Source organism: Cyclopterus lumpus, chromosome 3, assembly GCF_009769545.1.
Source record: "Cyclopterus lumpus isolate fCycLum1 chromosome 3, fCycLum1.pri, whole genome shotgun sequence".
NCBI classification, from domain to species: domain Eukaryota; kingdom Metazoa; phylum Chordata; class Actinopteri; order Perciformes; family Cyclopteridae; genus Cyclopterus; species Cyclopterus lumpus.
In genome coordinates, this window is record NC_046968.1 from 7,576,279 (window position 1) to 7,600,940 (window position 24,662).

Consider the following 24,662-nt stretch of genomic DNA (forward strand, 5'->3'; position numbering starts at 1 on the left):
AACTCCAGTGTGATGTCCAACAATATTCCACAATGTACTATATAATATTTAGTTAAAGGTTTAATACCATCATTTCATGGTCACTTTATGGAAGACCAGCCAGTTATCATTTGTAAAGCCCCGCTTCAAGGCGCCCTTTAGCGGTCTTTCACGTATCTACAATGTAAACCTGTCTGTCTTATTATTTGACGCTCGGGGAAAATGCTCAGAGTGTGATGACGCAGTATAAAGCCCCCAAAACTATCGCAGGACTTTCAACCAGGGGACCAGTGTTTGTCTCCCAAACTTACATTTGTGATGTTTAGGACGTCATTTTTTCTTAGTTTACGCACTTGTTTTCCCAGGCTGTGCAGTACATACAACATCCCTGTAAACTTTGACAGAGAGCACCTTCAACCTTTTCATTATTTTCAACTAAGGTCATAAAGAGATGTTGTAACCTTGAACTGTCACAACATGTTAAAATGAGAATTTCCTGGAAGATTTCTTTTCAAGTATTTTATATAGTACTGACAGGGCAGATTCCCAAAGGAGTGGAGCCATACACACAGAAATATGGACAGGGAAATTGGTTTATGTGGAGCCTTTCGCTTTTATTACAGTATTAAACACAGACTGTGAAGAGCGACCATCAGGGACCAGGGAATCCTTTTTGTATAAAGAAAAATAGACACAGACATCAGGTCTTTGAGCCTTTTTTATTCATTTCTCATTTGAGTATAAACTTGGGAGACAACTATTACATCATGTAGTGCAATAATTTATGATCTAATCATCGAGTAAAAAGAAAAAACAAGAAGCCTAATAAAAATCAAAACGGGCTCTTTCTCTCCTACCATTGAGAGCCGAATGGATTTTCAATTTAACGACATCCAATGTTGAGAAAGACTTAACATTAAGAAGGACTTTTTGTTAATGACTTTACAAGAAGCTGCAGGAAATGTGAATTTACAAGTTAAGATCCCATCATGAATTGGGTGCATTGCTGAGAATAAAAATAAATGTATTGTAAGTAAAACAATAATTTGTTACAATGGTAACACTCACAGACCAAAGGTAACAGCTACATCGCCCATTACTCACCATATATCTTACCCGCTGCATGTAAATGGAGACCAGTGAGTTTCAATTGACTTTGCACAACTGTTTTCAAGAGGAAGATGATTATAGTGATTGTCATTCATTACATATCCCTGACGGTACAAATAAAAAGAGTGTGTAATTTTGAGTGTCCCAGTGTTCTCTCATTTGGACTCGTCATTAAACCACTTAAGCACATGGGCTTTGTTCTCTGCCACCCACTTGATGTTGGCTGTTGTTTTCTCTATAGCCTGCTCCAGGGCCATGGTGGCTGAGCCAAAACCAACATGAAGGTTGTCTTCTTTGAATTTCATCAGCTGAAGAGAGACACAAAAAAATGCATTTGTTGCCTTTCTTTTGCTATAAATACCCTCAGGGAAATACCGTGTTTATTTCAGCGTGGTTGTGACTGCGTGGCCTGCGTACCTCCTGTAACTCAAACTCTGTAGACAATCTCTTTGTGATTCCGTTGATGAGACCAGAGAAGGAAAAGGATCTTCCTCCATACCTAGTAGAGAAAAGGAAGATGCTGTTCACTTGAAAAAGTTTCGTGATATAATGATGAGATCAGCTGAGGGAAACTGGGTTAAATCCTGTTGTTGACCTCATTGCACATTTGTCTGACGCCAGATAAAATGTCCCTGTAAACAAGAAAGACTAAAGACTGATGGTGTGGACACAGGCTCAAAAACTGTTCAAAACATCAGAAGCACTTAATATAGGGTTATCAATGTGTGTGTGGATGCTCTTACTGCTTGAAAAGGTAGCTCCATCTTGCTCTGACAAAGTTCCAGGCCAGCGGCATCCCCACAATGTTCCGGGCGATGTAATGGATGGTAGATGTGGCGTCTTGCTTGCGGATTTTAGTTGGGTCGAGGGTGTACTCCAGATACCTGGCTCAGGCAAAACATGTTCTTACAAAGCAAGCTTTGCCAAAACACTATTTTAATACATTTGGTAGAAGATCATTTGTGTTGAGTGCATTTTCCTATGCCATTTAAGAATGTTCCAACAAAAAAACTATTCTGTGGTTTCTATGTGTCATTGTCCTGTCAGTTACTTGTGGTCAAAGCGGACGCTGTTCAGCAAAAGTTACATCCTCACATCCGACAGTCCCACATGCAACAGGAAATATCTTGGTTAAACTTTCGTCAAATGGTGGCCAACTTGCTTTTGAACAATGTGAACTTCATTTAATTTGTATTAATTATCCAAAAAGTAATTTTGAAAGTACAGAAAACATGTGAAACAAGTGGTCTGCTGAATAAATAACAATTCTCTACTTCCACAGAAATGTAACCGTTAAAGCGTTATGCATAGACAAGCGTCTCTTTCACAAACTCCTCGGAGGTAAATACTCCCACAAATTTGGATGTTGCACGTACCTGTTCAACAGCCAAGGTGCTTTGGTGCAGGCCATGCCCGACCTGAGTCTGGAAGCTTCGGAGGCAAGAGTGGCGTTCTTGAACATTCTCCAGGCAAAGTCCCACTCCTCCACACCACCGAAGGCTATGGCACTGCAGTAAACCGTGCTTTTCAAGTTGGGATGGATCCTGCTCAACATCAAGGTAAACATACAGTAGAGAATGAAACCAAACACATAGACTCTCTCCCAACACATGCAGCCGCTGTCTAACAGCGAACGTTTGTACAGTTGTTTCATAGGCTGTCTGTTGGCTTCCTGGCGAATCAGCACAAGTTAAATTGTCAGAATAGGAAATCTTGAAACACAATACAACAGACTTCAACTACTCTTTACTCACGGGTTGTGGTGTGGATTTTCCATCCATTGTCTGTACCAGCTTTTTATCAGCTCCCCGCAACCCTGCACGCCCATACTGCAGGCTATTCCAATAGCATTGTTCTGATTATACCTGAGAATGGGGATGTTTGAGAAAATGCGGTAAAACTGCAATATAGTATGACAATACCCAGTGTGAGAGTTGTGGAAAAGGTAAAAATCTAAATGAAATATTGCATTGAATGGAATCACGTCACCAAATGGTAAGTCATCTGCTTTTTGCTATAAAGAATAGATCCTCTGGTATACAAATTCTTACTGGTCAGTGTGTCCTGTAGGTACTTTGGTCCAGTTAGCTGTAATCGTCTTGAAGTGCTCAAAAAGTGGTTGGATTTGTTTCTTGAGGTATAGCTAAAATAAAAATATATATCAGCGGTAGTTTTTATGTCCAGCTGTTTTACACTTTCCCTTTACCCATTTCTCCTGTCATACTATGTTCACTCTCGGAGTGACAACGAGGCCATTTCAATGGAAGCCAGTGACGTATGAATTCTTGAGTTCTGGCTGAAAATGTGTTTATTGAGGTCCCAGTGACCACTACATTATAATCAGTTCATCCTTGACTCCAATTGAATGGCTATGCCATGTTTGAAGAAATTCCGTTTAGGGATTCCTGAGATATCGCATTCACAAGAATGCACAGACGGACAACGGGAAGACATTAAAGTTCCAGCCACAGTTATCGCCAGTGTGGAGGCATAGAAATGTCATTGGCCAAGTGCTATTTAAGGACACAACTATGGCAACAATTGATTGATGAGCTCTTCACACCGTCTCGGTGACAATGTAGCTGGCCACGCTGTTGCTTCTGTCGCTCCGAGAGTGAACAAGCATTAGCATTCATAGTAAAGCCGTATCAACCTGTAAAGCTCCGTAGACCTCAGTGCGGTCGAACATGAGGATGTAGTAGTCGAGGTTTCTCAGCGCGGACTCCCAGGGGATGTAGTCTCTTTCCTTGGACAGGTATTTGGTCGTTGTCAGGGCCAATGTTGTATTGATTATTTTGGCTCTACACAAAGGAAACACATTCTTTACAGGCATCCAATGTGTAAAGGATTTAGTACTGAAGATAATTATTTGTTCTTTACCTTGCTAGGTTGAACGCATCATCTATGATCTGTGCTCTGTTGATGATTGATAAGGCCTGAAGGAAACAACACAGACAAACAAGTACGTGTTCAAATTCACATACACAGACAACAAAGCCCGAATCAAAAAGAGCAGCCGCTACCTCCACATGTGACTCACCTGATGGTTGGTGTTGAGCAGGGAGAGGAGACGATGCCAGTTGTCAAGATCATAGTTCACCCTAAAGTACCCCGCTACATTGGTGTTGGCCAGCACCCAGTCCTCTCCTGAAACTCTCATCGGAATGTGGGAGTCTGATGGGAAATATTAGAAGATGTGCAAAATATTCAGTTAACGCCGTGACCAGGGATTGGTCGAATCCACGATTCTGGTTGGAAAGCCTTTTCTTCTGTAGTATTCGGATCTAATATAAAAAAGCAATGGGTGTTACTATGAGATTACCTGTCTCTTGAAGGAGCCAGTGCTGTTGCTGCTCCACACCTGTCTTCATCCATTTGATCGGGACAAACCACGTGTAACTGGACCGACACAGATAAAGATGATGAGTGACAAATTGGAACAATGATGGTTCCTAGCCATGCTAGCGGTATGGCTCTAGGGATGACAATGGCCGGGTCCTGGGACAGAGGATGTCGTATGTGTACAGATTGTAAAGCCCGCTGAGGCAAATCTGTGATTTTGGGCAATACAAAATAAAATAAATTGAACTGAATTGAATGTCAGGCTATTGGTCGGTCTTTCTGTTAGACGATTGGATGGATTGCCTTGCAATATGGCACAGACATTCATGGTCCCCAAAGAATTATTCCTGTTGACTTCGGTAATCCCCTAACTTTCTTTCGTCCAGCACCACCACATGGTTCACATTTGTGTATTTGAGTGAAATGTTTCAACAACCATTTGGATGGATTGCCATAAAATTTAGTAACTACATTTATGTCGCCCTCATGATGTATTGCAACACCTTTGATGGTCCTCGTACATTTCTTCTACTTTTCATCAAAATTCCACATTTCCAATACATCCGTTTATGACCAAATGCTAATAACATTCCCATGAGCCTTTTTGTTGTTGTTAAAATACGTGGAACTTGCAGGATGAGCTCAAACTTATTCTTACTTGAACTGGGAGGGCCTGTCCAAAACAGAGTCTGGATCCAACAGGAAGTGTTTCTGGGTGATACTTCCTGTCCGGGTGTCAATAGTGACCACTGGGAAGCCCATCTGAAGTGTCCAGCGGTTCATGATGTCGTGGACGGTGTGAGGAATATGCATTCCTGGTGTGTTTTCAACTGCCTGACAACAAACAAAGAGTTGCGAGAATTTAAGAAGAAACACAGCCAGAGACTTATTGCCAGGTGACAATTACAGTTTTTAACTGTACTGACCTGCTGGAGATGGTCCCACAAGTCTGTGTACACTGTGTTGCCGAAGGCGAATGTGTTCAGGTAAGACTGAGAAGAAACAGCGGCTCCAATTTATAGTGAACTCACACACACCAGAATAAATCAACATGAATGTGGTTTGGTTCTGAATCTAGTGCACACAAACACAAACACACACAGTGACAGTAGTCAGTAAGGGATGAGGCCCTTTAACAGAGTTAATACTCACACTGATTCCTTTGGTAAACACAGGCTCAGTGAGAAACTCTGATAGCATCCTGAGCACCGCCGCACCCTGACAACACCAAACAGAGAAACCACCAGATATTGGTTGGTTAGAACTTCATATAACTGCTTAAAATGCTAAAAGAGAACAAAAATAGATCAGGTAAAACTGCCTATAATGGGACTTAAAAAAAAAAGAAGCAATGTCACACTCTTTTTTTGTATTTTCAAACTTTTGAGCTCCTTACTCAGTACGAATAATTGATCATGTTGAGAAATGTGCGAAAGGGTAACATTGTAACTGTATGTTTGTATAAGATCCTACATCAGATATGGTATGGGATATTGTCAGAGAAGCACACCTTGCTGTAGGAAATGGTGTTGAACATCTCGCTGATCTGAGCAGGGGTGTTGACCTCCTCTTCTCGACGGGACAGCGGGTGGGAGGAGGCCAGAGCATCCACAGCAAACACCTTGTGCACGTCGGACAGTATGATCTTGTCTTTCTGCAGCCAAGCAGAGATATGAGTAAGGAGAGGCTTCCTGACCCAACCATGCCTTTGTGACTTCATTGATCCGCAAAATACAATCGACAAGGCCCGCTGTCTTTGGAAGTCGCAAGCCTGGCTCTTACAATGCTCCAGGTGGGCTCAGCGTAGTCGGCTCCGAGGTACTCCACGTATGACGCAAAGCCCTCGTTCAACCACAGATCATTCCACCACTGCAGAGTCACCAGGTTTCCAAACCACTAAAAAAAAGAACGATGATGAGTAAAGTATAGAGTTCTTCCACAATAGCCATACCTCAGTTTAGCTTCAGGGAACTAATGTTCACATGAGAACTGTTGTTGTCTGATCGTGAGTTACGACTTGGCCAACATTACCACCAAAGTTCATTTCCAAGAACAAGCTTAAGAAAATACCCCAACCACAGAGTTTCACATCACTTATGATGTCAGGCTTTCAATAGATCTCAAAAGGGAGGAGGACTCATTTGTCCCGAGGTGATGATCTGTCATCCACCTTTGCAAAGAGGAGTTGAGTACTTTTGCTAAATGTATGTTCACAACATTACTAGAGTGGCGCTGAGATTGAGTTTGTACCAAATTAGTGTCCTGATCATAAACTCCTATTTCAACTTACTATAAAATATGTATTTTTCTCCGGATTACTTAAACTGGATCAGAGACAATGGAAGAAATGTGTCAGGGATATTATGGCCTACCATATGTGCGAGTTCGTGGGACACAACAGTTGTAATTGTCTCTTTGTTCCCAGTTGAGGACATGATGGGGTCAAAGAGCAGGGCCGTCTCCCTGTATGTGACCAGACCCCAGTTCTCCATTGCCCCAGCATTGAAGTCAGGCAGAGCAATCTGATCTGGGGATGATAAGAAATGCATAACACATCTGAAGATTCTTCAGCTCTTTCATTTTACCTTGCAATGCAGGACTTTTCCAATAAGGGTACACTTGTGAACTTATCATTTATCTGATCCCAATAGATTTTCAGTTGTATGGTTGTTTACCATCCACAAGGTGTAATTGATACAAGAGGTTGGTAAAAAGTGAGGTTGAAATGCTTAATTAAGTCACCTCTGAGGGACCTATTTACCCATTGAAGGTATAGAGTCATCATCTAAGTATATCTCTGCTGACAACCAAGGATTTTAAATGAGCTTGAGCAGAGACAATAGAGCATATTCAGAAAAACATTTATGTTGCGCTGTCTCGTTTCTGCCTTTTAGCCAGGCTAGCCGCATGGCTCTAGGGATGGCAACATCTGATAGTTAAACAGTCAATCCAGACTGAGATATCTGAGTTATATATACAATTATATAATGGAGTGCCATGGAATTTTGTAAAGATTTTGGTAATTAGTTTTTCCTCTACTTACCACCCTTAATTTTCTATATGGCACCATTATTAGGTCAAATTTCTACTTTGTTTAATGACCAAATACCTGCAGATGGTGAACATTACACATAAATACAAAACGTTCACATTTTAGCATTGCCATTGAGAACATGTTGGCATGCTTTACTTCAAAGCTCTGCCGTTGTTCCAACTTTAAGCAGACTAATTTTTTTTCTGTCCAGTTGAATTGAATTGTCTATGCAGAGTTGACCTACCTGACTTGGAGAGCGGATACGTTGCGTTGAAGTACTGCTCATAGAACTGAAGGATCGGCCCTGTAACGTTGAGAGCATAGTCACCCTGCCTGGAATCTATGGCTTTTCTTCGAGCCCAGATTCTGATCTGCAAAGAGGAAGCTTTGAGTTGGTCAAAACAAATAACAAAAGGAATTCTTTTATTTATTATTCTGGGCTCACAGGAATAAAATACAGATGGTGTGACCGCTGATCCTCATTAACAATGGTTGTTTGTACTGTGTTTGGTATGCGATCCACATTAGTTTGCAGACTGGTAATGAGGACTGGAACAAAAATGCCTTACCAACAAATTCTTGTTTTGGGTTGATTTAATGTTAACAAAGTCACTGACAATAAACGCCAGCAGATATGTGGACATTCTCTCTGTGGGCTCAAATGTAGTCACTCTGACAGATACGCCGTCAATGACAGAGTCTGCGGTGCCTGTTTGGAGAGGGGAAGAGTTAGACTCTGACACTCATTAAAGCATTAACAGCATCTAGTTGCTGATTTTCTCATAACATGTCCAAGTTATCAATTATTCACTGTCTCACACATAACACAATCTGCCCTGAAAGTAACTTGTATCACAAACACGTCATATATCTTCTACCAAACCACCATTGTGTCGTATTGCAATTGTGTTTTTCAATTTTTATGTGACTTTCCTACAATTGTGCTTTTGCACTGACCCAGATTCTCTAGAGATTTGTGACGTTACAAAAATTAGAAAAGGACTGGAGTTTTTGCATTTCTGAAACCAACCAATTTCCATGCCGTTCGACAGAGCCACGGTGTCTTGGTCGTGGATGATGGTGACATTGAAGACGGCTTTCATGGCGGGCTCGTCGAAGCAGGGGAAGGTTTTCCTGGCATACGTGGCTTGCATCTGCGAGGTAGCGACAACTCTGCAAAATGTTCCAATGAAGGATTTACACAAAATAAACCGCAACGAGGCGGAATACTCCACCAAGAGGAAAATTGGAGGCATGGCAATTAAGTCTTACTGTTAAAGGGACAGTTCAACCCAAAATCAAATATACACATTTCCCCTCACATACCTGTCATTCTATTTATCAATCTGGATTGTTTTATTCTGCGTTGCATAGTTTTGGAGATATCGGCGTAGAGATGTCCGCCTCGCATTCAAATATAATGTCACTATTTGGCAATCGACTTGCGGGGCTCGAAGCTCCAAAAAAACAACTCAACAGCAATGTCTCTTTTCAGAAATCATGACCCGGTTACTCAAGATAACTTTACATCCGGGAACTATTTTCCTTCTACCGAACTCCACCCGTATCACAGCGCAGGGGGCCAGCGTGCATCCATAGTCGATACTGCTAGCTCACCTAACACCTAGCTAACGTCACAGCTCAGCCAAGTGGGATACTATTACATTATAGTTACATGTCGTCACAAACCACTCAACCCATGAGTAGATGCACGCTTCCTTCTGCATCGTGATATGGCTGCACAAGAAATTAGGTCTTTGGCGCTTTGGGCACCACAAGCCGACTGCCGTATCGACCCATTGTAGTCGCAAGAAGGCAGACATAACCAAAACCACCTAGATTGATGAGTAGCACTCCAGGTAAGAGGAAAGGGTTGAACTGTCCCCTTTAAGAGCACAATGACGGTGCATCATTATGCTTTTCCATTGCTTACTTCCTCACACCATCCTCGGTGTATTCACTCCTGTAGAAGCCTTCCAGGTCATCTGCCAGCTCTCCCTTAAATTCAGTGTAAAGCACATAAGAGGCTCCCACAGATAGTCTGCTGCGTAGCTGAATCACCAGAAACTCTGTCTTCACAACAAGCCAGGAGTTCTGTATGGCGGGCGCGGTGGCCTGACCCAGGCCAGTCAGCACAGCATGGTGCCCATTGAAGCTGGTGAGGTTCAGCTTGTTGGAGTGGATGATGAGGAGGTCCGTTTCCTTCACACATCTGACGACCACCGCTGACTTCCCGGTGAAGAAGTACATGCCGTCCGCTCCGGGCTTCAGTCGGGGCCACAGGGTGACATTGTAGGAGACGGGAACAAGGGAGACTGGGAGTCTGTAGCGGTCCCAGGGCTCCTTTGGGGTGAAGGGGGTGGGGACGGGCGTGGTGCCGTCTGCCGCTCCGTCTCCAAGCGTGTCTTGATTCTTGGCCCGTTCCTTGTCATAGGCGATGGACAGAGCTATAATCGTAACCAGAGCAGTGACCGCCAGCACGAGTAACCCGAGGCCCACATGTTTACTGACATAGTAGACTTTCCCCATGTCCGACTCAGGACGGCACAGAGGAACTCTGAGGGGTCTCAGTCTGTGTTTGTCCAGCACAGCAGGTCTCTTCCCTCCTCAGTTAATGGCTGAGCTATTAACATGGCAAAAAAGGCATTTTCATATGACCTGGGGAGAAATGGAAAGATGGGATCATTTAGTCTGCAACTCAGCAGCTTTTAGAAATGGTGCACAATCAGTGTTGTTTAAAAACAGGCGTTGCAGTTTAATTCTTAAGTATAGCGTCATTATCACATTCATCTTCAGTAATTATAATAAACACACCTCACCAGCATCCTCAACTAGTCTTAAAACAGGTTTTACAATGTCTGCCACCAGAAAATCTACAAATGCATTAACTTTTGCATGGAGGGACAGAGAACATATAATAGCGTGCAACGCAAAGTCTATTCGTGTCGCACTGCTCGTGGAACAGTGGTAAGTGGGGAAGCGGAGGAGGAGACGGATGGCTTGGGATGAAGAATGTATCACATCGTTCACTAATACCGAATAAACCCTGTGTTTGTCTGCCTGTTTACACTGCAGTCATATTTATTATGAGTTTTTGCTTCAATGCAACACATCTGGTTTCTGAGAAGAGGCCTGTGCTTTTAACCTGTGCTGAAAGGATGAGTGTGTTTACCACTCAACAACAACTGTAGTTGTAAATATCCCAGCTGCGGGACTAACAAAGGATTATCTTATGTTATGCTGGTTTCCAGCAAGCAGCCTTATTTGTAAATAGTAATATAGATATTATGACATATTATGATTAAGTGTCTTTGAGTATTATGAAAAGCGCTATATAAATTAAATGCATTATTATTATTATTATTATTATTATGGTGGCCTCTTGCTGCGCACACCCTTGATTGCCGTCTGTGATAAATGTGTATGTTGTAACACATTTCCGCTCAACGTATTTTCCATCTGTGTGTGTGTCATATATTTTGGTTGAAACAATAACCAGCAAGGCGAAAATTTGTCAGGACAGTATCTGGATTATTTTACAAGTAAGAATGACTCCGACCGTATCACTTCTTTACAGCCAGGAACAATTTGATTGGAACAAAGATCACTGCGGTCTTAATGAGGATAATTAACATTTACAGCTGACATCTATCCTTGACACTCTGATGTTTGCAGCAGCCTGGCCTGTTATATATATATATATATAGTCCCAACTCATAAACTGTAAATCCTAAAGGCTCAACACGGTCTCACAATCGATAAGTAATATAAATCCCTTTCCATTATCAGTCACTGAGTGGGAATATCTGCTTTGTTCCTTTTATCATTCAAAGTAAAAATTCCTGACTAAGCATTTCTCCCTTTCCTTCCTGTCTCCTGTCTGATTGCATGTGCACACAGGTGTTTCTTCGACAAAATCTTCATGTTATCATCGTATGTGGAGGAACACGAGAAACCGCAGCGGCGCCAGCACATCTGCTTGGTCAATAAAATACTAGTATTTCATTTGTCGTAACTGTTTTGTTTTGTTTTTCCATAGAGAAGGTTTGATATGAACATTCTGCATTGTACAGAAAATTCAATCTTCGACTCAAGATAAGATTTATTTTGTTACATGAACCTACATTGGGAAACAAGTTTACCTCGGCTGACTCAAGACTCCTTGAATCTGTTTTTTAGGCTTTATTCGCATATCGTTAATTTTCCATTGGATTGTTACGCTGGTAACAAACATTTATTGTTGCAAAAAGGTACAAAGCTTTAAATAAAATTGACTGAATTCCTACAAAGTTTTAACCGGGAAGCAATAAATGAAAGGATCCAATAAGAAGATCTGGATCCATTTAAATCAGGGCTATCTAAAGAGTCTATCTTGAGTCCTTCAGGCACCAAAGGAAGTTAATATATATATATATATATATATATATATATATATATATATATATATATATATATATATATATATATATATATATATCTTCAACCCACTGATGCTGAAACTCCTCACTCAACATGTAGCCTCCAGAGCATCTGGAAATGAAGGATCTGAATCTGAATAAACTCGGCAGACCAAGACCACACAAACAGACATTCTCGGACCCTTCTCTAATAAACATGGCCTCAGCCATTCGGCTTCATGCAGCGTCTGAAAGATGAAACCATCTCCGGTACGAAAGCAGAGGGCAAGGAAGTTCAGAGAAAAGGGGAAAATTGTTAAAAAACAATATAAATAATACCATTGGTTTATAGCTACTCCCATTGTTAATATGTATATTGAAATCAATATAATTCATTAATTCTCAATTTAGTGCTGAACCACACCATATGAGTGGAAAGCCGAGATGGTAGTTGGCCTACGGTGACCTGCTAGTTAGCTTTAGCAAGAGTTTAGCTGCTGCTTTTCTCCATCAGGAGAGTCGCTGCCTCGTTTCGTTATGAGGACTAACAAACTGAATTGAAATACTATGTCTGTCTCCTGAAAGGCATTCACAGAAACCAGGTGGAGACTTTTTTTTTTTGTTGAAAGAAACAAATCTAGCTTGAGTTTTAGCGAATGCTAGCAGGCTAGTAGGCTAGGCTACGTAGTTGTTGTGTTTTGGCTTATTTTTCAGAGCTTTTTTTGTCGTTACTGCATATTTATTTGTCGTTTGGACTGAAACGTTTAAGGCACAATTTCTCACACGGCAAAACAACAGATAGCGAACAAATCAAGGTCTTCTCAACTCAAATTTGGACCAAATATGTAGTTAATGCGTTTTGCCTTAAATCGCTCATCCTCTGTTTTCAAACAGAATTTTCTACATTTAAAAAAAATCCTAATGGCCGGTAAGGTTTGGCTCGTCATAACATTTATGTAGTCCTTGCATGCTTACGTTGCAGATATATAACCACAGCTAGTCTGCTCCATGTGCAGTCTGTGCTAATAGTAAAAAATGATGTCATTGTTTTTCAAGGTGAAGCGCAATCAGCCCATGTCGATAGCAGGGGGGTTAACAAGCTGACAGAAATCACACATTTACATGGAGTAAAAAAAAAGCCATGGGATTTTAACAGACTGTGGGTTTTCCCACAAGTCAAAACCAGCACAATGACTCCTTTGTTCGCATACGGTTTTAAACATGTGCAACGCGTGCATATTTTAATATTTTGGACATCAAGACCTCAGCAGTTAGTAATGGTTGACATTTTCTGCTTTTGACTCGTGGACTGTGAATTAATAAAGACATCTTGGGAAGGACTTAATCTGGTCTATATGGAGAAATCCATCACCAGCATGACTCCCTAATTTCTGGTTTTCTTCTTGCACACACTTGGCCCTTTCGACCAGATTCCCTGTAGGTCTTATCTCAGGAATGTGACGGTAAAATACCTTTTAGCACGCTTTACGCATTATCGCTCTACCGACAAACAAATTATTCTGCAGCAGAGCCAACAAGTCAAACTGTTTGCATACTACTAAAACGGTGGTTACCAGCATTGTTACGGGTTGCATTTGAACCAAAACCTAAGGCAAGTAATCATTCATTTCCATAAACATCCGTGAACAGTCGGGGAGGAATCCTTTTGTTACAGACCAAATCTGAGAAACCATCTCAACAATGCACCAGATGCCAAAGGCTGGAAAGCTAAGGCGCCGGCTGGTATCAGACACACAACTGCAGCTGAAGGATTAAGGATTGGCATGCAATACATTTGAAATGTTAACATGGGGGAGAACAGTACATACCAAACTTTGTGTAGCTGGACGTCCACCGCGAGTTCTGGTTTAAGTCTGCGTGAGACGCAGAAGTTGAATAATCTGCCTCGGTGAGGGTGGATGTGGGAGGTGAGAGCCGACCATATATTTTTTCATGGGGATGTAGGAAGGGACCAGCTCCCTCAATTCCTCCCCCCCCCCCGATGCCCCCCCAAAAAAGACCTAGATTAGTGAGAAGGGGGAGTTGAGCTGAAAGACTGCGGCTGTATCAACAAGACATTGTGGTTGAACAGAAAGAACTCAGGAGGTTCAGAGTGTTCTGACCGGTTATGCTGGTTCAACACAGACCGGTGACTCTGCATACCTGCTGACGTGGTTAAAGAAACAACAACAACAAAAACAACAACAACAACAACAACAACAACTCCATGTTGAATGAGCAAAGCACAGCCATGGGGGAATTTATTTTCATTTATTGTATTTACAACAGCGAGAACAAACGGACACCTGTTGCCTCTCGGAACAGATGTTGTAAAGACCGTATCGCGGCACATCAGAACTTGGCGAGAGCTAGACAGCATTTATATTTGCTATACTGAGCACAAGCTGCACCCAGGAGAGCCGTATGTCATTTGCTAAATTACAAGGATGACGGTGGACACGATATATTACAGGGAAAGGAAAACAAGTTCTGACAGGAAGGAACACACACACACACACACACACACACACACACACACACACACAGGAGATAAAGATGTATTTGAGCAATTACAACCCAACATTTAAGCCAAAAGATCCTATTACGGTGAATTGGCCGAGTCCAACAAAGAGGGGAAAGTTTTCGCTCCCCGGGCGGTACGACCGCTGATAAATGTCAGGGATTTGGAAGAGTTGTGCAGGAAAATAGGCACTGGGCCATCTTTCTTTCATCTAAAAGGAGTAGGAGATCAACTGGAGAAATAAAAAAAATAACTGAGATAGAGAGAATAGAAGGAAGTACGTATATATTAAAATGCCCCAGGACGCGTTATAGAATCAGACTTTACATTATTGTGTGAATCCTTTCGAAGGGGCGTTGATCTGTAACTTGTCTGTGCTTGTCGCCAGTTCGGATGAGAAGATAGGAATGAGGGGAGAGAATAAGCTTCTGTGGTCCCATAATACACAGGGAAAACATTTCTTCTTCTTCTTCTTCTTCTTCTTCTATGTAGCAACAACAGAACCGGGTGCATTGGGGAGCTGCATCGAGAGTACATCAGCCCTGCAGCGCTCAGCTGTGTTCAGAACGGCGAGAGGCTCGGCACTTTGATATTGAGGTCTCCGATGTTGATGGTGCGGGGGATCTCGGGCAAGTTCATGTTCTTCACGGCGGAGACGGCGCGAGCGGGAGCCGCCGACAGACCTCCCTGCCGAAAAACAAGACGTGGGAAACACCTTTAAAGCCACCGTGAAGCCAAATGTGGATGCGATTACAGCGACTTTAAAATTCTTGGCATATGTTGTCGTTTTTTTCTATAGAAGAAAAAGACTACTATAAGGATTTTATGATAGTAGGTAATAAGCACCATACTGTACTAATATGTTTTGCATGTTTTTTCGTCCACCTACAACATATTATACATACTTAGCCGACAAACATTTTCAAGGTATGCCTTAGAGACGAAGATTGTGATGTGTTGTTTTTTCTTCTTCTCCCTACCGGGTCCCCATTGGTTAGTTAATGTCACTACGGAAAGAACCATGGTCACTCCGACACTGCGCTATAGAAGTGCTGACAGGCCAATTCTGTTACCTTTGGACCGTATATATTTATTTGACATACATTATCACAAAAAAAGCATATTTCCCAAAACATCGTACTATTAACTTCTATTTGTTTGGTATTTGCGGTAGCCGACTCTAAAAGCAGTTAGCTTTCAGTTTTCCCCAACGATCGAAGAAATGTGCTGCGTTTACAAACCAATAGTCTGTTTCCAGGTCTTGGAGAATCCTGCTGCATGTCTGTCTAAAGTTACACAAAGTCTGATGAAAATTGCCTCGAGTTTGGTTGGGGCTGAAGACTACAACAGAAAAGGTGGAGTACTCCTTTAAACATTTGATATTTCTGTAAGTTGACTTAAAAATAACTTGTGTTTTTACTTTTCATGACTAGCTCGCTGAGGGAAGCTGATGTTCACTTTCCTACCCACTAGGTCTGCTTAGCTCTGATTGGTCAGTTGCTTTCATCAACATCACCGAACATATCCGAGATGCGGGCGACGATTCAGAGGGTCTGCTACCAGGCTAATAATAACGCTGGTGTTTATGTTTATGGCACGGCCCTTTGATGGGGCTGACCGACTGACCTCGGACTTCTCCATGCGTGTCTGCACCTCCACCTGGGCTACGATCTCGTTCATGTTGGTCTCCAGCACCATGCCTCCCATCACCACCTCCTGCAGGATGTAATGGACCTGCAGACGGACGCCACACAGCGGTTAACACACGGCGGGGTTTCAGTCACTGGAACGAGCCTCTTTGCTGCGACTCAACATCTAGAGCACATTGTTAAACGCAACCGAACACTTTGAATGACGTCAGATGTCAGAGGCATTTCGCAATCCATCTCACAAACAGTTCTCGGATCATTAGGGATTCTCCGATACAAAAAGGGGACGACGGAATGTTGGAGAGCTCAGTCCTCTCTGGAACGTCGCTCTCGTGGCTCACGAGCAGTTTCAATTTCACTCTCACGCACAGAGTCGTGAGTTCCTGTGGGCAGAGAGTATTTCGGGGAACATGAGACTGTCTTGGGATGCAGAACTGCTCTCATGTTAAGGATGATAAACTAGAGCAATCATGCCTGGAACCGCTTTGTGATCAGCAAGGTATGAATCCATAAAGCTATATTCCACATTTTCTCCTTGGGAAAAAAAGAAAAGAAAAGGGAAAAAAAGCAGCCTTAATCTGTCATTTATATCTGTAATCTATTTATTTTTTAAGACTCACTGCAGAGCCCAGCGAGGAAAGCAAAAGGTTGAAGTCTCAAGTAGAAATATTCCCAATTCCATCTTGGGAACATTCCTCAGGCCAGACCCCACTGCACCACATGACATCAATTTCCTGCTGGGAAAATGGAATCAAGATGGCCATATAGACGTGCCCGTATTATACACTCCGAGCTCAGTTACAGGGGGACAAGATTAAGGCCCTTTGTTGTGGTCCTTCTAAAAAGGATTCTTTAAAATGCGGCTCTCAAGACGGAGGAAACTGTCGAGCAACGTAGGCATTTCAGAGATCCTTCAGCATCAAATGTATGTCAGGGGCTCAGTTTGATTTACTGTACTAATGAAACCATTTCTGGGCCCATACACAGAAAGGAACTGGATCAATTACAACAGCTGTTTCTGGAAAGCAGCATGCTGCATGGAGCGGTTACACACACACACACACACGGCTCCTCTCATCGGAACCGTTTACTGAATATGAAAAACAAAACCATTTATGACAAACCGCCGCTGCAGACTTGGCACGTATGCAGTAAACATAACGGAGTAAAAAGGAACCATACGTTCCCATGGTCTTATACAGATACCTTTGAGCTACATCTTTCAAGGCACACTGTGCCAATGGGCTTTTAATTTCTTTTTTTTAACTCTGTTCTTGGAATACTTTTCTTTCTTTTTTACTCACCTTGTCCATATGAAATATGAGGTCCAGCTCACAGACATTTTCAAAGCATTTATCCAGCGTCTCCACAAACACCTACGAATGAAGAAGAAGATCTGGACAGTCAAACTTCTCACTCAAAAATAAACTTCAGGATTTGAGGGTTAAAAAAGGGATTATCATTAATTATCATTCTTCTTATAAACCTGCAGAGTGAGTAAAGTGAAGTAAAGACGGTCCAAACCTGCAGGAAACCAGTGGTTCTGTCTCATACTGAACATTTTCTTTAAAACTACAGAAATAGCGACTGATTTGGCAAATAAACCCAATACACATAACAATGTTCATTGATATCAGGATATTTATTGAAACTATTCCTACATTTTGTAGGGTGTTGTGTTGGTTAAGTCAACGAGATTCAGAGAGACATTGTTTTATCTGTCTTTTATTCCACGTGCAGTACAAGTCCCCTTTATTGACGATGACGCCGGTTGGCCGCTGGTGAATATCTAATGTCAGCGATCAGTGGGAGGGCTGAGCAGGTCGGTGCATTGCTTGGACTTTTTATGGGCGCTAATTGTTGTGAGTTACATCTTTTGTGAGCTATCCCAAGTGCAATAAAGACATATTTATTATTATTTATTGCTTACCATTTCAACCCAAAAAAATTCTGTTGAGATCAGCAGAATTAAGGTTTCATTTCCTCATATCCCCGGCATTAAAAAGCAACCAGTGAGGAGGCAACGGGTTTGATTCCCCCAAAATGAGTCAGATGCAGCATAATGGAATGGAACCTCGAGGGTGCGAGGCAGAGAGTCTTCTTTTCACCTCGGAAACCCCACAAATGTGTGTGTAAACAGAGTAGAGGCTGACCTGGATCAGGTCCAAGATGCCGAGCTCACTCTCAGATGAGTCCACGCAGAAGACAAAGTAGAGGGTCGCGTAGTGCCGGTAGATGAGCTTGTAGTCGGAGCCGCCGATGAGACTGCAAGAAGATTACCAAAACCAATTATAAAAAAAAGCAACCTTACAAGAACGTACCAGCTATGTGTAAATGGGATTTAAACAAATAAGTGTTTGCTGTAAAATCTCCCATTCAGGGTTCTGTGTGTAAATGAATTGATGGAGTCTTGCCTCCATCTGGTGGATAAAGTCGTGCTACTGCAGCTACAGTCCGCTGCTGATCAGCTGCTTGTCTTTGCTGCCAAGTGATGTCAAACCAGACTGAGGAAGTCCACGCAGGTGGCCCAGGATTTTATGGTCATGATTACTTAAGTGTCGTCAACACATCATGCTCTTCTGTCTCAAAACACACCTCGTAGTCTTTTCTTTAGATGCACAGGTGGTGCAAATACGTGCTTGGTTACTCCCTTGTCAAAGTGCGACTTTCTTTTGTCCAGAACGGAAGCCAAAAACATCAGTACTCGCCTTCCACCCTCTAAGAAGTTGCAGACGTTGTCGTCTCTTTTAGACACCAGATGGAAGGTCTCCCGAATGATCTGCTGCTGCAAGTCTTCCGCCTGCGGGAACACACGTGACGCGGTCTGTTAAGTGACGACCATTCTGGGACATGAAAGTCACTGTACAGGCATCTGCCATTTGAGTGATATTTCCATTTTTACTTTAAGTTGGCTGATACAGTAGCATCCCGTCGTTTGAGCAAACTGAAAAGCCTTTGGTACATTCGAAAAATCCCACTCACATATAGTAGGCACAAACATATCATTATTATGTCATTATTATGTCATTATTATATCGTTACAAAGGTTGATGTTTAGGGTCTAAGTATTCAGATCCTTTACTAAGTACTAAGACCACAGTCTAAAGTAAAGTAAATGTCCTTATGTAAAAGTATGCCGGTATAATCAGGAAAATGTATTTCAGTAACAAAAAGTAAAAGTCCTCAATGCAGACAAATGGCCCCTGTGATTGTTATACCATTATATATAACAATTAGATCATTATTATACATGCATTCAGATAAAAGTGTGATGCTACTAGTTGAAGTGGAAGGACTGCAACTTGAATGAGTATTTTCATTATGGAGTATTCTGCTTATCATTTCCTCTGTCAATTGATTGATCTATTGGCTCGGGGACCTTCAGAATACTGCAACTTAATCTTACAAGTAAATGTAGAGGAGTACAGTACGTGAGTAAATGTGCTAAAGTAACAATCCACTGCTGCTGCTTGTGGAGCAGGTTGGATTTATGTTCAGTAATACAACCGCCGTTTACCTGCACTAGCAGCTCTAAACGTAAAACGACACGTCCAAATGACCCCGAGTCAGTGATTACTAGCGAACTTAAGCCCATAAGTAAGTAGCGGTGGTGAATGTGTACAATGCACACAAGTTCCGTGCGTTTCAAACCGTGTAATACTACTCTTTGTAACATACATTGTAATATATGTTACAAAGAGAGATGTTGGCCTGAAAAAAAGGGTCTAGATTAGCTGTTAGCTTCGTGGTTTTCCTCCCTACACCATTGCAAGCTAGCACCAGCTAACGTAATTTATACTACACGCATATATATATATATATATATATATATATATATATATATAAACGAAATCTTAGTAACATGTATGATGTTCTAGCTGGCAAAAGCTAATACACCGCTCAATAAGTAAACGCAGCAATAGAAAGATGCTAATGTTTTGAACAGCGACCGCCCACAAATACTTACAAAATACTGGTAGAATCTGATCAGCCGCGGCTTTCCGTGGTTGTTAAATATCAGGATGGCTTTAATCATGTCTGGTCTTTGGTGTTGTCAAATGACAATATGGCGTTATTGTTAAAATGTTACAGTTTGGACTGTTTACGTTACGTTAGCTCGGGTGTTAAGGGGCTCTACCACAGCTGCCGGATGAGCTAATTGGTTACATCCGGTTGCGTCTCCACATTCAGTCGACCTCGAACGAACACCTCCAATTGTTGGATTCTTCGTTCCGGGGCAGAAAGAAATGAAGACGCGCCCAGATGACCAGAAAGCTGTGTTAGAATCATGTAGACAGGGATATAAAGAATGAGTGTCTAATCTTCCATGTTAATAACATATCTCAGGATGAGGCTAACACTTGGACCATGGACCCAATCTGGTGATCATTCAGTCAGACAATAATGTGTTTGATCAAATTGGGCTGGGTAAAGATGACTGGATTTACAGTACACTCTGTAGCTATAATTCACTCGAAATACCAGGACGAAAGACATGAAATGTACAGTGTCCCTGCTTCTTATAAACAATAGTACAAGTATTCCTTGTATCTCCATTAAAAAAATGTAAACACACTGGTAGGACACATCTTTAGACTTGAGACGCCATCAAATCTATTACAGGAGCCCTGTGGTAAAGCAGTTTATTGATGCTCATTTTATTCTTCCATTGAGTGTCTCCACTGTTGAGGGTTTTACACTGTTCCTCTTCCTCTGTGCTTTCCATGTGTCATTGGGAGTTCTGAGACTTTTTACCGCCACGTTACATAATTTCGCAGTCTTTGTGACTAATGCACCAGCAACTGAGGCACCACGATAATTACTGGACCCTTTGTACCTTTGTCTCTGCCGCTGCCTTGAAATCTCAAAGCAGTGATGTTACATCATCTGTACCTTTCTGTGTCGTGACCGACTGGGAAAATGTGATCGAAAGCAACCGTGTGTAATGTAAAAGGCAAAAAAAATAAAAAATCAATAAAGAGACCGTGGTGATACGTTGACCCTCACCAACACTCTTGAGCAAATTCATCTCTCACTGTATTACAAACTACGGCCTCCCAAGTGGCGAATTTGATTTGAAATCCATGATGACCACCCTGTGAAACAAAACATCATTTAAAAGGTTGTCACGCATCAAAAGACAAGGGGCCTTTTTCAATGAAGACAATCTGACATGTGAAAACAGCAGAGATGTAAAAGATCCAATGAACAATGGCTGAAAGCAATGTATCTGCTTCCTTTTGACAGTGCGTATGCAGCGTGCTGCGTCATTGGGACACTTGAATGGACCAGAACCACCGTCAATGTAATCGGTAACGCCTGTGCTCGTCCTATTAGAAGTTAAATGTCTTATTTTCATCTTAGCAGGAGGTAAAAGACCTTAAGTTGAATGTCCTGGGACGTTAGCTTCGGCCATGTTTGAAAATGGATCCATTGTTTTCGTGTGCATTCATGTGTGTAAATTGTATTTTGTAATTTGGAGATTACTTTTACTTCTTGACACACTGTCTGTCTGCCTGGCTGCCTGCCTGCCTGTCTGCCTGTCTGCCTGTCTGCCTGTCTGTCTGTCTGTCTGTCTGTCTGTCTGTGAGGCTTGATAGAAACTAATAACTCTAATCAAGTAATCTGTGCCTTACTTCATAACAGGAAATACTTTCGCCAAGTGTGTTTCAGTGCGGTTTTCTAACCGCGAGTAACCCCGACCTGAATGTATATTTTTAGGGTGATTTGGGGGCCCAAGTCGCTTTACTGTTGACCCTTTCTCTAATTTGAAGCGTGGGTATTAGCAGTGGTACCCCAACTGTTTCTAAAGTAAAACTAATACCGGGCAATTAAAGTCCTCAATTCCTCCAAAGAGAGGCATTATCAGCACAATGTACTTAAATGTACTTCCCAGGAAACACTATTTGGCATGGGACCCCCGCAGCGATCGCTCCCTTGAGATTATGTTGGAAAGTATTCTTAATTTAAGAAGTAGAAGGTTACAAGGTTATTTTTTTATTGTCATTGCACAACAGGGTTGCCCAACGAAATGCAGATTGCAGTCTTATTTTACAACACAACAAAATACAAAAACATGCAAAAGAACAACCGCTATATCATACGTGGAGGGTGGAGGATGAATTAAGGCGTCTCACAGCCGGATGGAGGCTGGAGTGGATATCGTCTTTTAATATCCTTTCAGCTCTTTGCAGGCACACCTTCTCAGATACCACCGATGCTATGTAAATGGGTCCCAATGACGTTCTAATCACATAGAGCTCTCCTGTCCTGTGTCGTGCACATCCCATGCCAGTTTGTAATGTTTCCAGTCTGGGTGCTTTCTATTGCTCCTCTGTGAAAGTTGACAAGACCTTGGCACGGGACAGAAACACAGACGGATGAGCTTCCTTCACCAGGATGGAGAATGAGTGATGACCACGTCAGGTTGTTTGTGATGCTGATTCTCAGGAACTGAAAGCTGCTAACTTGCTCCACCTCACCTCCATTGATGTAGACGGGTGTGAGTCTTCACCTCCTTTTTTAAAACTAAAATCAGCAATCGGCTCCTTGGATTTTACTGACGTTGAGCAGCAGGTTGTTTCTCTCAGCGGCACTCTTACTCTGCAAGGTTGTCGGTTTCCTCTCGATATGAACGATATGTAACGATATGTAAACCCGGTCTATAAAGGTAGTGTCATCTGCGAAACTTCACAACAGAGTTCTCTCTCTCTCATGTTTGGGGGAGCAATCGTGGGTGTGCGCCGTGAACAGGGGGGGGGGGGCCCGAGTACACAGCCCTGGGGGCCGCCGGTGTTCAACACTGGAGTGGAGGAGGTTTGGCTGCCAATCCGAACGGCCTGGGGTCCACTTGTGAGGAAGCCTAATAACTAGTTTGTGAGTGAGGTAAGTAATTAGTAAACTATAGAGCTGAGTTGCATATTTGTAAGAGCTTTGTGGCTGAGTTATTTCAGGGTATAATGAGTGAGAATAGTAACATACAGCATCAAAACACATGTTTAGCTGTTTGGGACCCTTCCAGATGGGGGCTCCAGGATGCCTAACGGTAAAGTCTGGTGTTTTTTCCCCCTTGAACCAGATTGTAGGCCTATTCCGTGGTGTTTCTGACTGTTTCTGTTTATATACCGTATGTCATGGCAGGTGTATTGATCAGGACCCAAGGAAGCACAGTGTTGAGTGTGACATTGTTTTGATCACATGTTTTCAACAGACACCGCACTAGCAAAGAGGGAGAAGATATAGAAGGGCTTCTGATGATTGAGTGCTGGGTATTCAGTACATGATCTACAGTTTATGGTGTCGACAACTACCTAATTCTACATGATATCACACCTTACCCAAGCTCATTGGGTCTTTGGGTCTATTCGCAGTCCACCTGGGGGATTCTGGAGCCACAACCATCCCACCTCCGCCTCCAAACCAGGCCAGCAGACACCCCTCACTTCTGTGTGATCAAAACCCATGGGACATCTAAACCACCCAACCGCATTTCCTGTTCTGATTTCATATCCATTAATTCTGTTGTACGTTTTTCATCATTAGTGCAGCAAAGCCATCCGGGCTGTTGTCTGCATATCATCTATTATTTCCCCTCTAAATTCCCTTCCTCCTGCATGAGCACAGTGGAAAACAAACAGACGCTCATTAGCATGTGTGACCCGTTGGTGGTAAACAGGCTTATTTCCACATGATTGCAGTGCGAGAATGGATTCCACCGGGACAGTCGAGGTAGGTGGGCCCGCCGGCTGCCTTCATGGGGACTTTAATGGGGACTTAACAAATGCAAGTGGACAGGCACAACATTCTCTGGCACAGGGAGGTCATGTTGGTACAGTGAGCACTTGTTAGAGGGTGACTCACTGTATGATGGACTCTTGGGTGGCCACTGATATTCACTTCAGTTTTTAATGTGCATTTCCTTCTGTATTCCTCCCTTCAGTGCTAATTGTCGGATTGTTTTCGGATGCTGAGTGCGAGTCTACCAGAGCTGAGGTAATGTGTGGCGGTCGAATAATGCCTCTGTGAAATGATAAAAGCGGCATGTATTTACGTGGATAATCAAAACTGTCAGGGGGCCGGTGGGTTTTTGTTTACCGTCGGCTTCTCTCGCAGCATCGTGAGTCGCCCGGCCCGGGGCCCCTCCCATCCCGGACCTCTCACAAGAGCCTTGCGACCGTACCTGTCTGCGTCTCAAGCAAAGTGTGACGAGTTGGTGAGTTGTTTTAAATTCTCTGACGAACGGGTGAGGCGACGGCCACCCTTTATATTCAGCTTGCAAGGCAACAGTGGGACATCATTTTGCCTCACAATCTCGTGGATGTTTTTGGCGCCCAGTCGGCCACGCAAGGTCAAGGTTGACCGTTGAAATATCTGTTTAGCTCTGTGGCTCAGAGAGAGCATCCACACCGTCAGGGTTGTTGGGTCTATAGCCACTGCTGTGACCGCCCATGATAACAATGTGTGCAAAGTCAACATAATTCATAGTTTACGCCGTGCCTTCAGAAGGACTACGTTAATATGTGTCATAGTTTGCTTCAGAAAATTAGAGCTTTTACTGTAGATTTGAAGCTTGCAGTTGGGTCCACTTTCCTCAAGATGGCGGCATTTCGATGTCTTTTCAGGGGAAACCC

The 24,662-nt window shown here is 42.6% G+C and overlaps 2 protein-coding genes across 2 annotated transcripts; both read right to left on the reverse strand.

Annotated features, from left to right (window-relative positions):
* Positions 1 to 691: 691 nt before the first annotated feature.
* On the reverse strand, positions 692 to 13,852 carry LOC117728773 (aminopeptidase N-like). Its single transcript, XM_034529620.1, has 21 exons — positions 13,692 to 13,852; positions 9,399 to 10,123; positions 8,496 to 8,638; positions 8,035 to 8,174; positions 7,710 to 7,836; positions 6,804 to 6,958; positions 6,214 to 6,327; positions 5,942 to 6,085; positions 5,584 to 5,649; positions 5,358 to 5,423; positions 5,090 to 5,265; positions 4,412 to 4,488; positions 4,130 to 4,263; positions 3,970 to 4,025; positions 3,743 to 3,890; positions 3,141 to 3,232; positions 2,844 to 2,954; positions 2,466 to 2,633; positions 1,833 to 1,973; positions 1,507 to 1,588; positions 692 to 1,397 (listed from the first exon to the last, which is right to left on the reverse strand). Exons 2-21 carry the CDS (start codon positions 9,992 to 9,994, stop codon positions 1,245 to 1,247), a joined length of 2,889 nt encoding a protein of 962 aa, XP_034385511.1. The 5' UTR covers positions 9,995 to 10,123; positions 13,692 to 13,852; the 3' UTR covers positions 692 to 1,244.
* Positions 13,853 to 14,112: 260 nt separating this feature from the next.
* On the reverse strand, positions 14,113 to 20,209 carry ap3s2 (adaptor related protein complex 3 subunit sigma 2). The gene is made up of 6 exons (XM_034529418.1): positions 20,000 to 20,209; positions 18,741 to 18,832; positions 18,186 to 18,297; positions 17,337 to 17,408; positions 16,010 to 16,117; positions 14,113 to 15,070 (listed from the first exon to the last, which is right to left on the reverse strand). Exons 1-6 carry the CDS (start codon positions 20,066 to 20,068, stop codon positions 14,945 to 14,947), a joined length of 579 nt encoding a protein of 192 aa, XP_034385309.1. The 5' UTR covers positions 20,069 to 20,209; the 3' UTR covers positions 14,113 to 14,944.
* Positions 20,210 to 24,662: the final 4,453 nt, after the last annotated feature.

Coding starts and splice junctions, on each gene's coding strand:
- LOC117728773 (XM_034529620.1), bottom strand. CDS start 9,994: ATGGGGAAAGTCTACTATGTCAGTAAACATGTGGGCCTCGGGTTACTC. Junction 6,328..6,803: donor CCCACGAACTCGCACATATG/GTAGGCCATAAT, acceptor TCTTTTTTTTAG/TGGTTTGGAAACCTGGTGAC. Junction 1,589..1,832: donor TGGAGCTACCTTTTCAAGCA/GTAAGAGCATCC, acceptor TTTCTCTACTAG/GTATGGAGGAAGATCCTTTT.
- ap3s2 (XM_034529418.1), bottom strand. CDS start 20,068: ATGATTAAAGCCATCCTGATATTTAACAACCACGGAAAGCCGCGGCTG. Junction 18,298..18,740: donor AACTTCTTAGAGGGTGGAAG/GCGAGTACTGAT, acceptor ATCTTCTTGCAG/TCTCATCGGCGGCTCCGACT. Junction 15,071..16,009: donor CACGCATGGAGAAGTCCGAG/GTCAGTCGGTCA, acceptor GTTTTTCGGCAG/GGAGGTCTGTCGGCGGCTCC.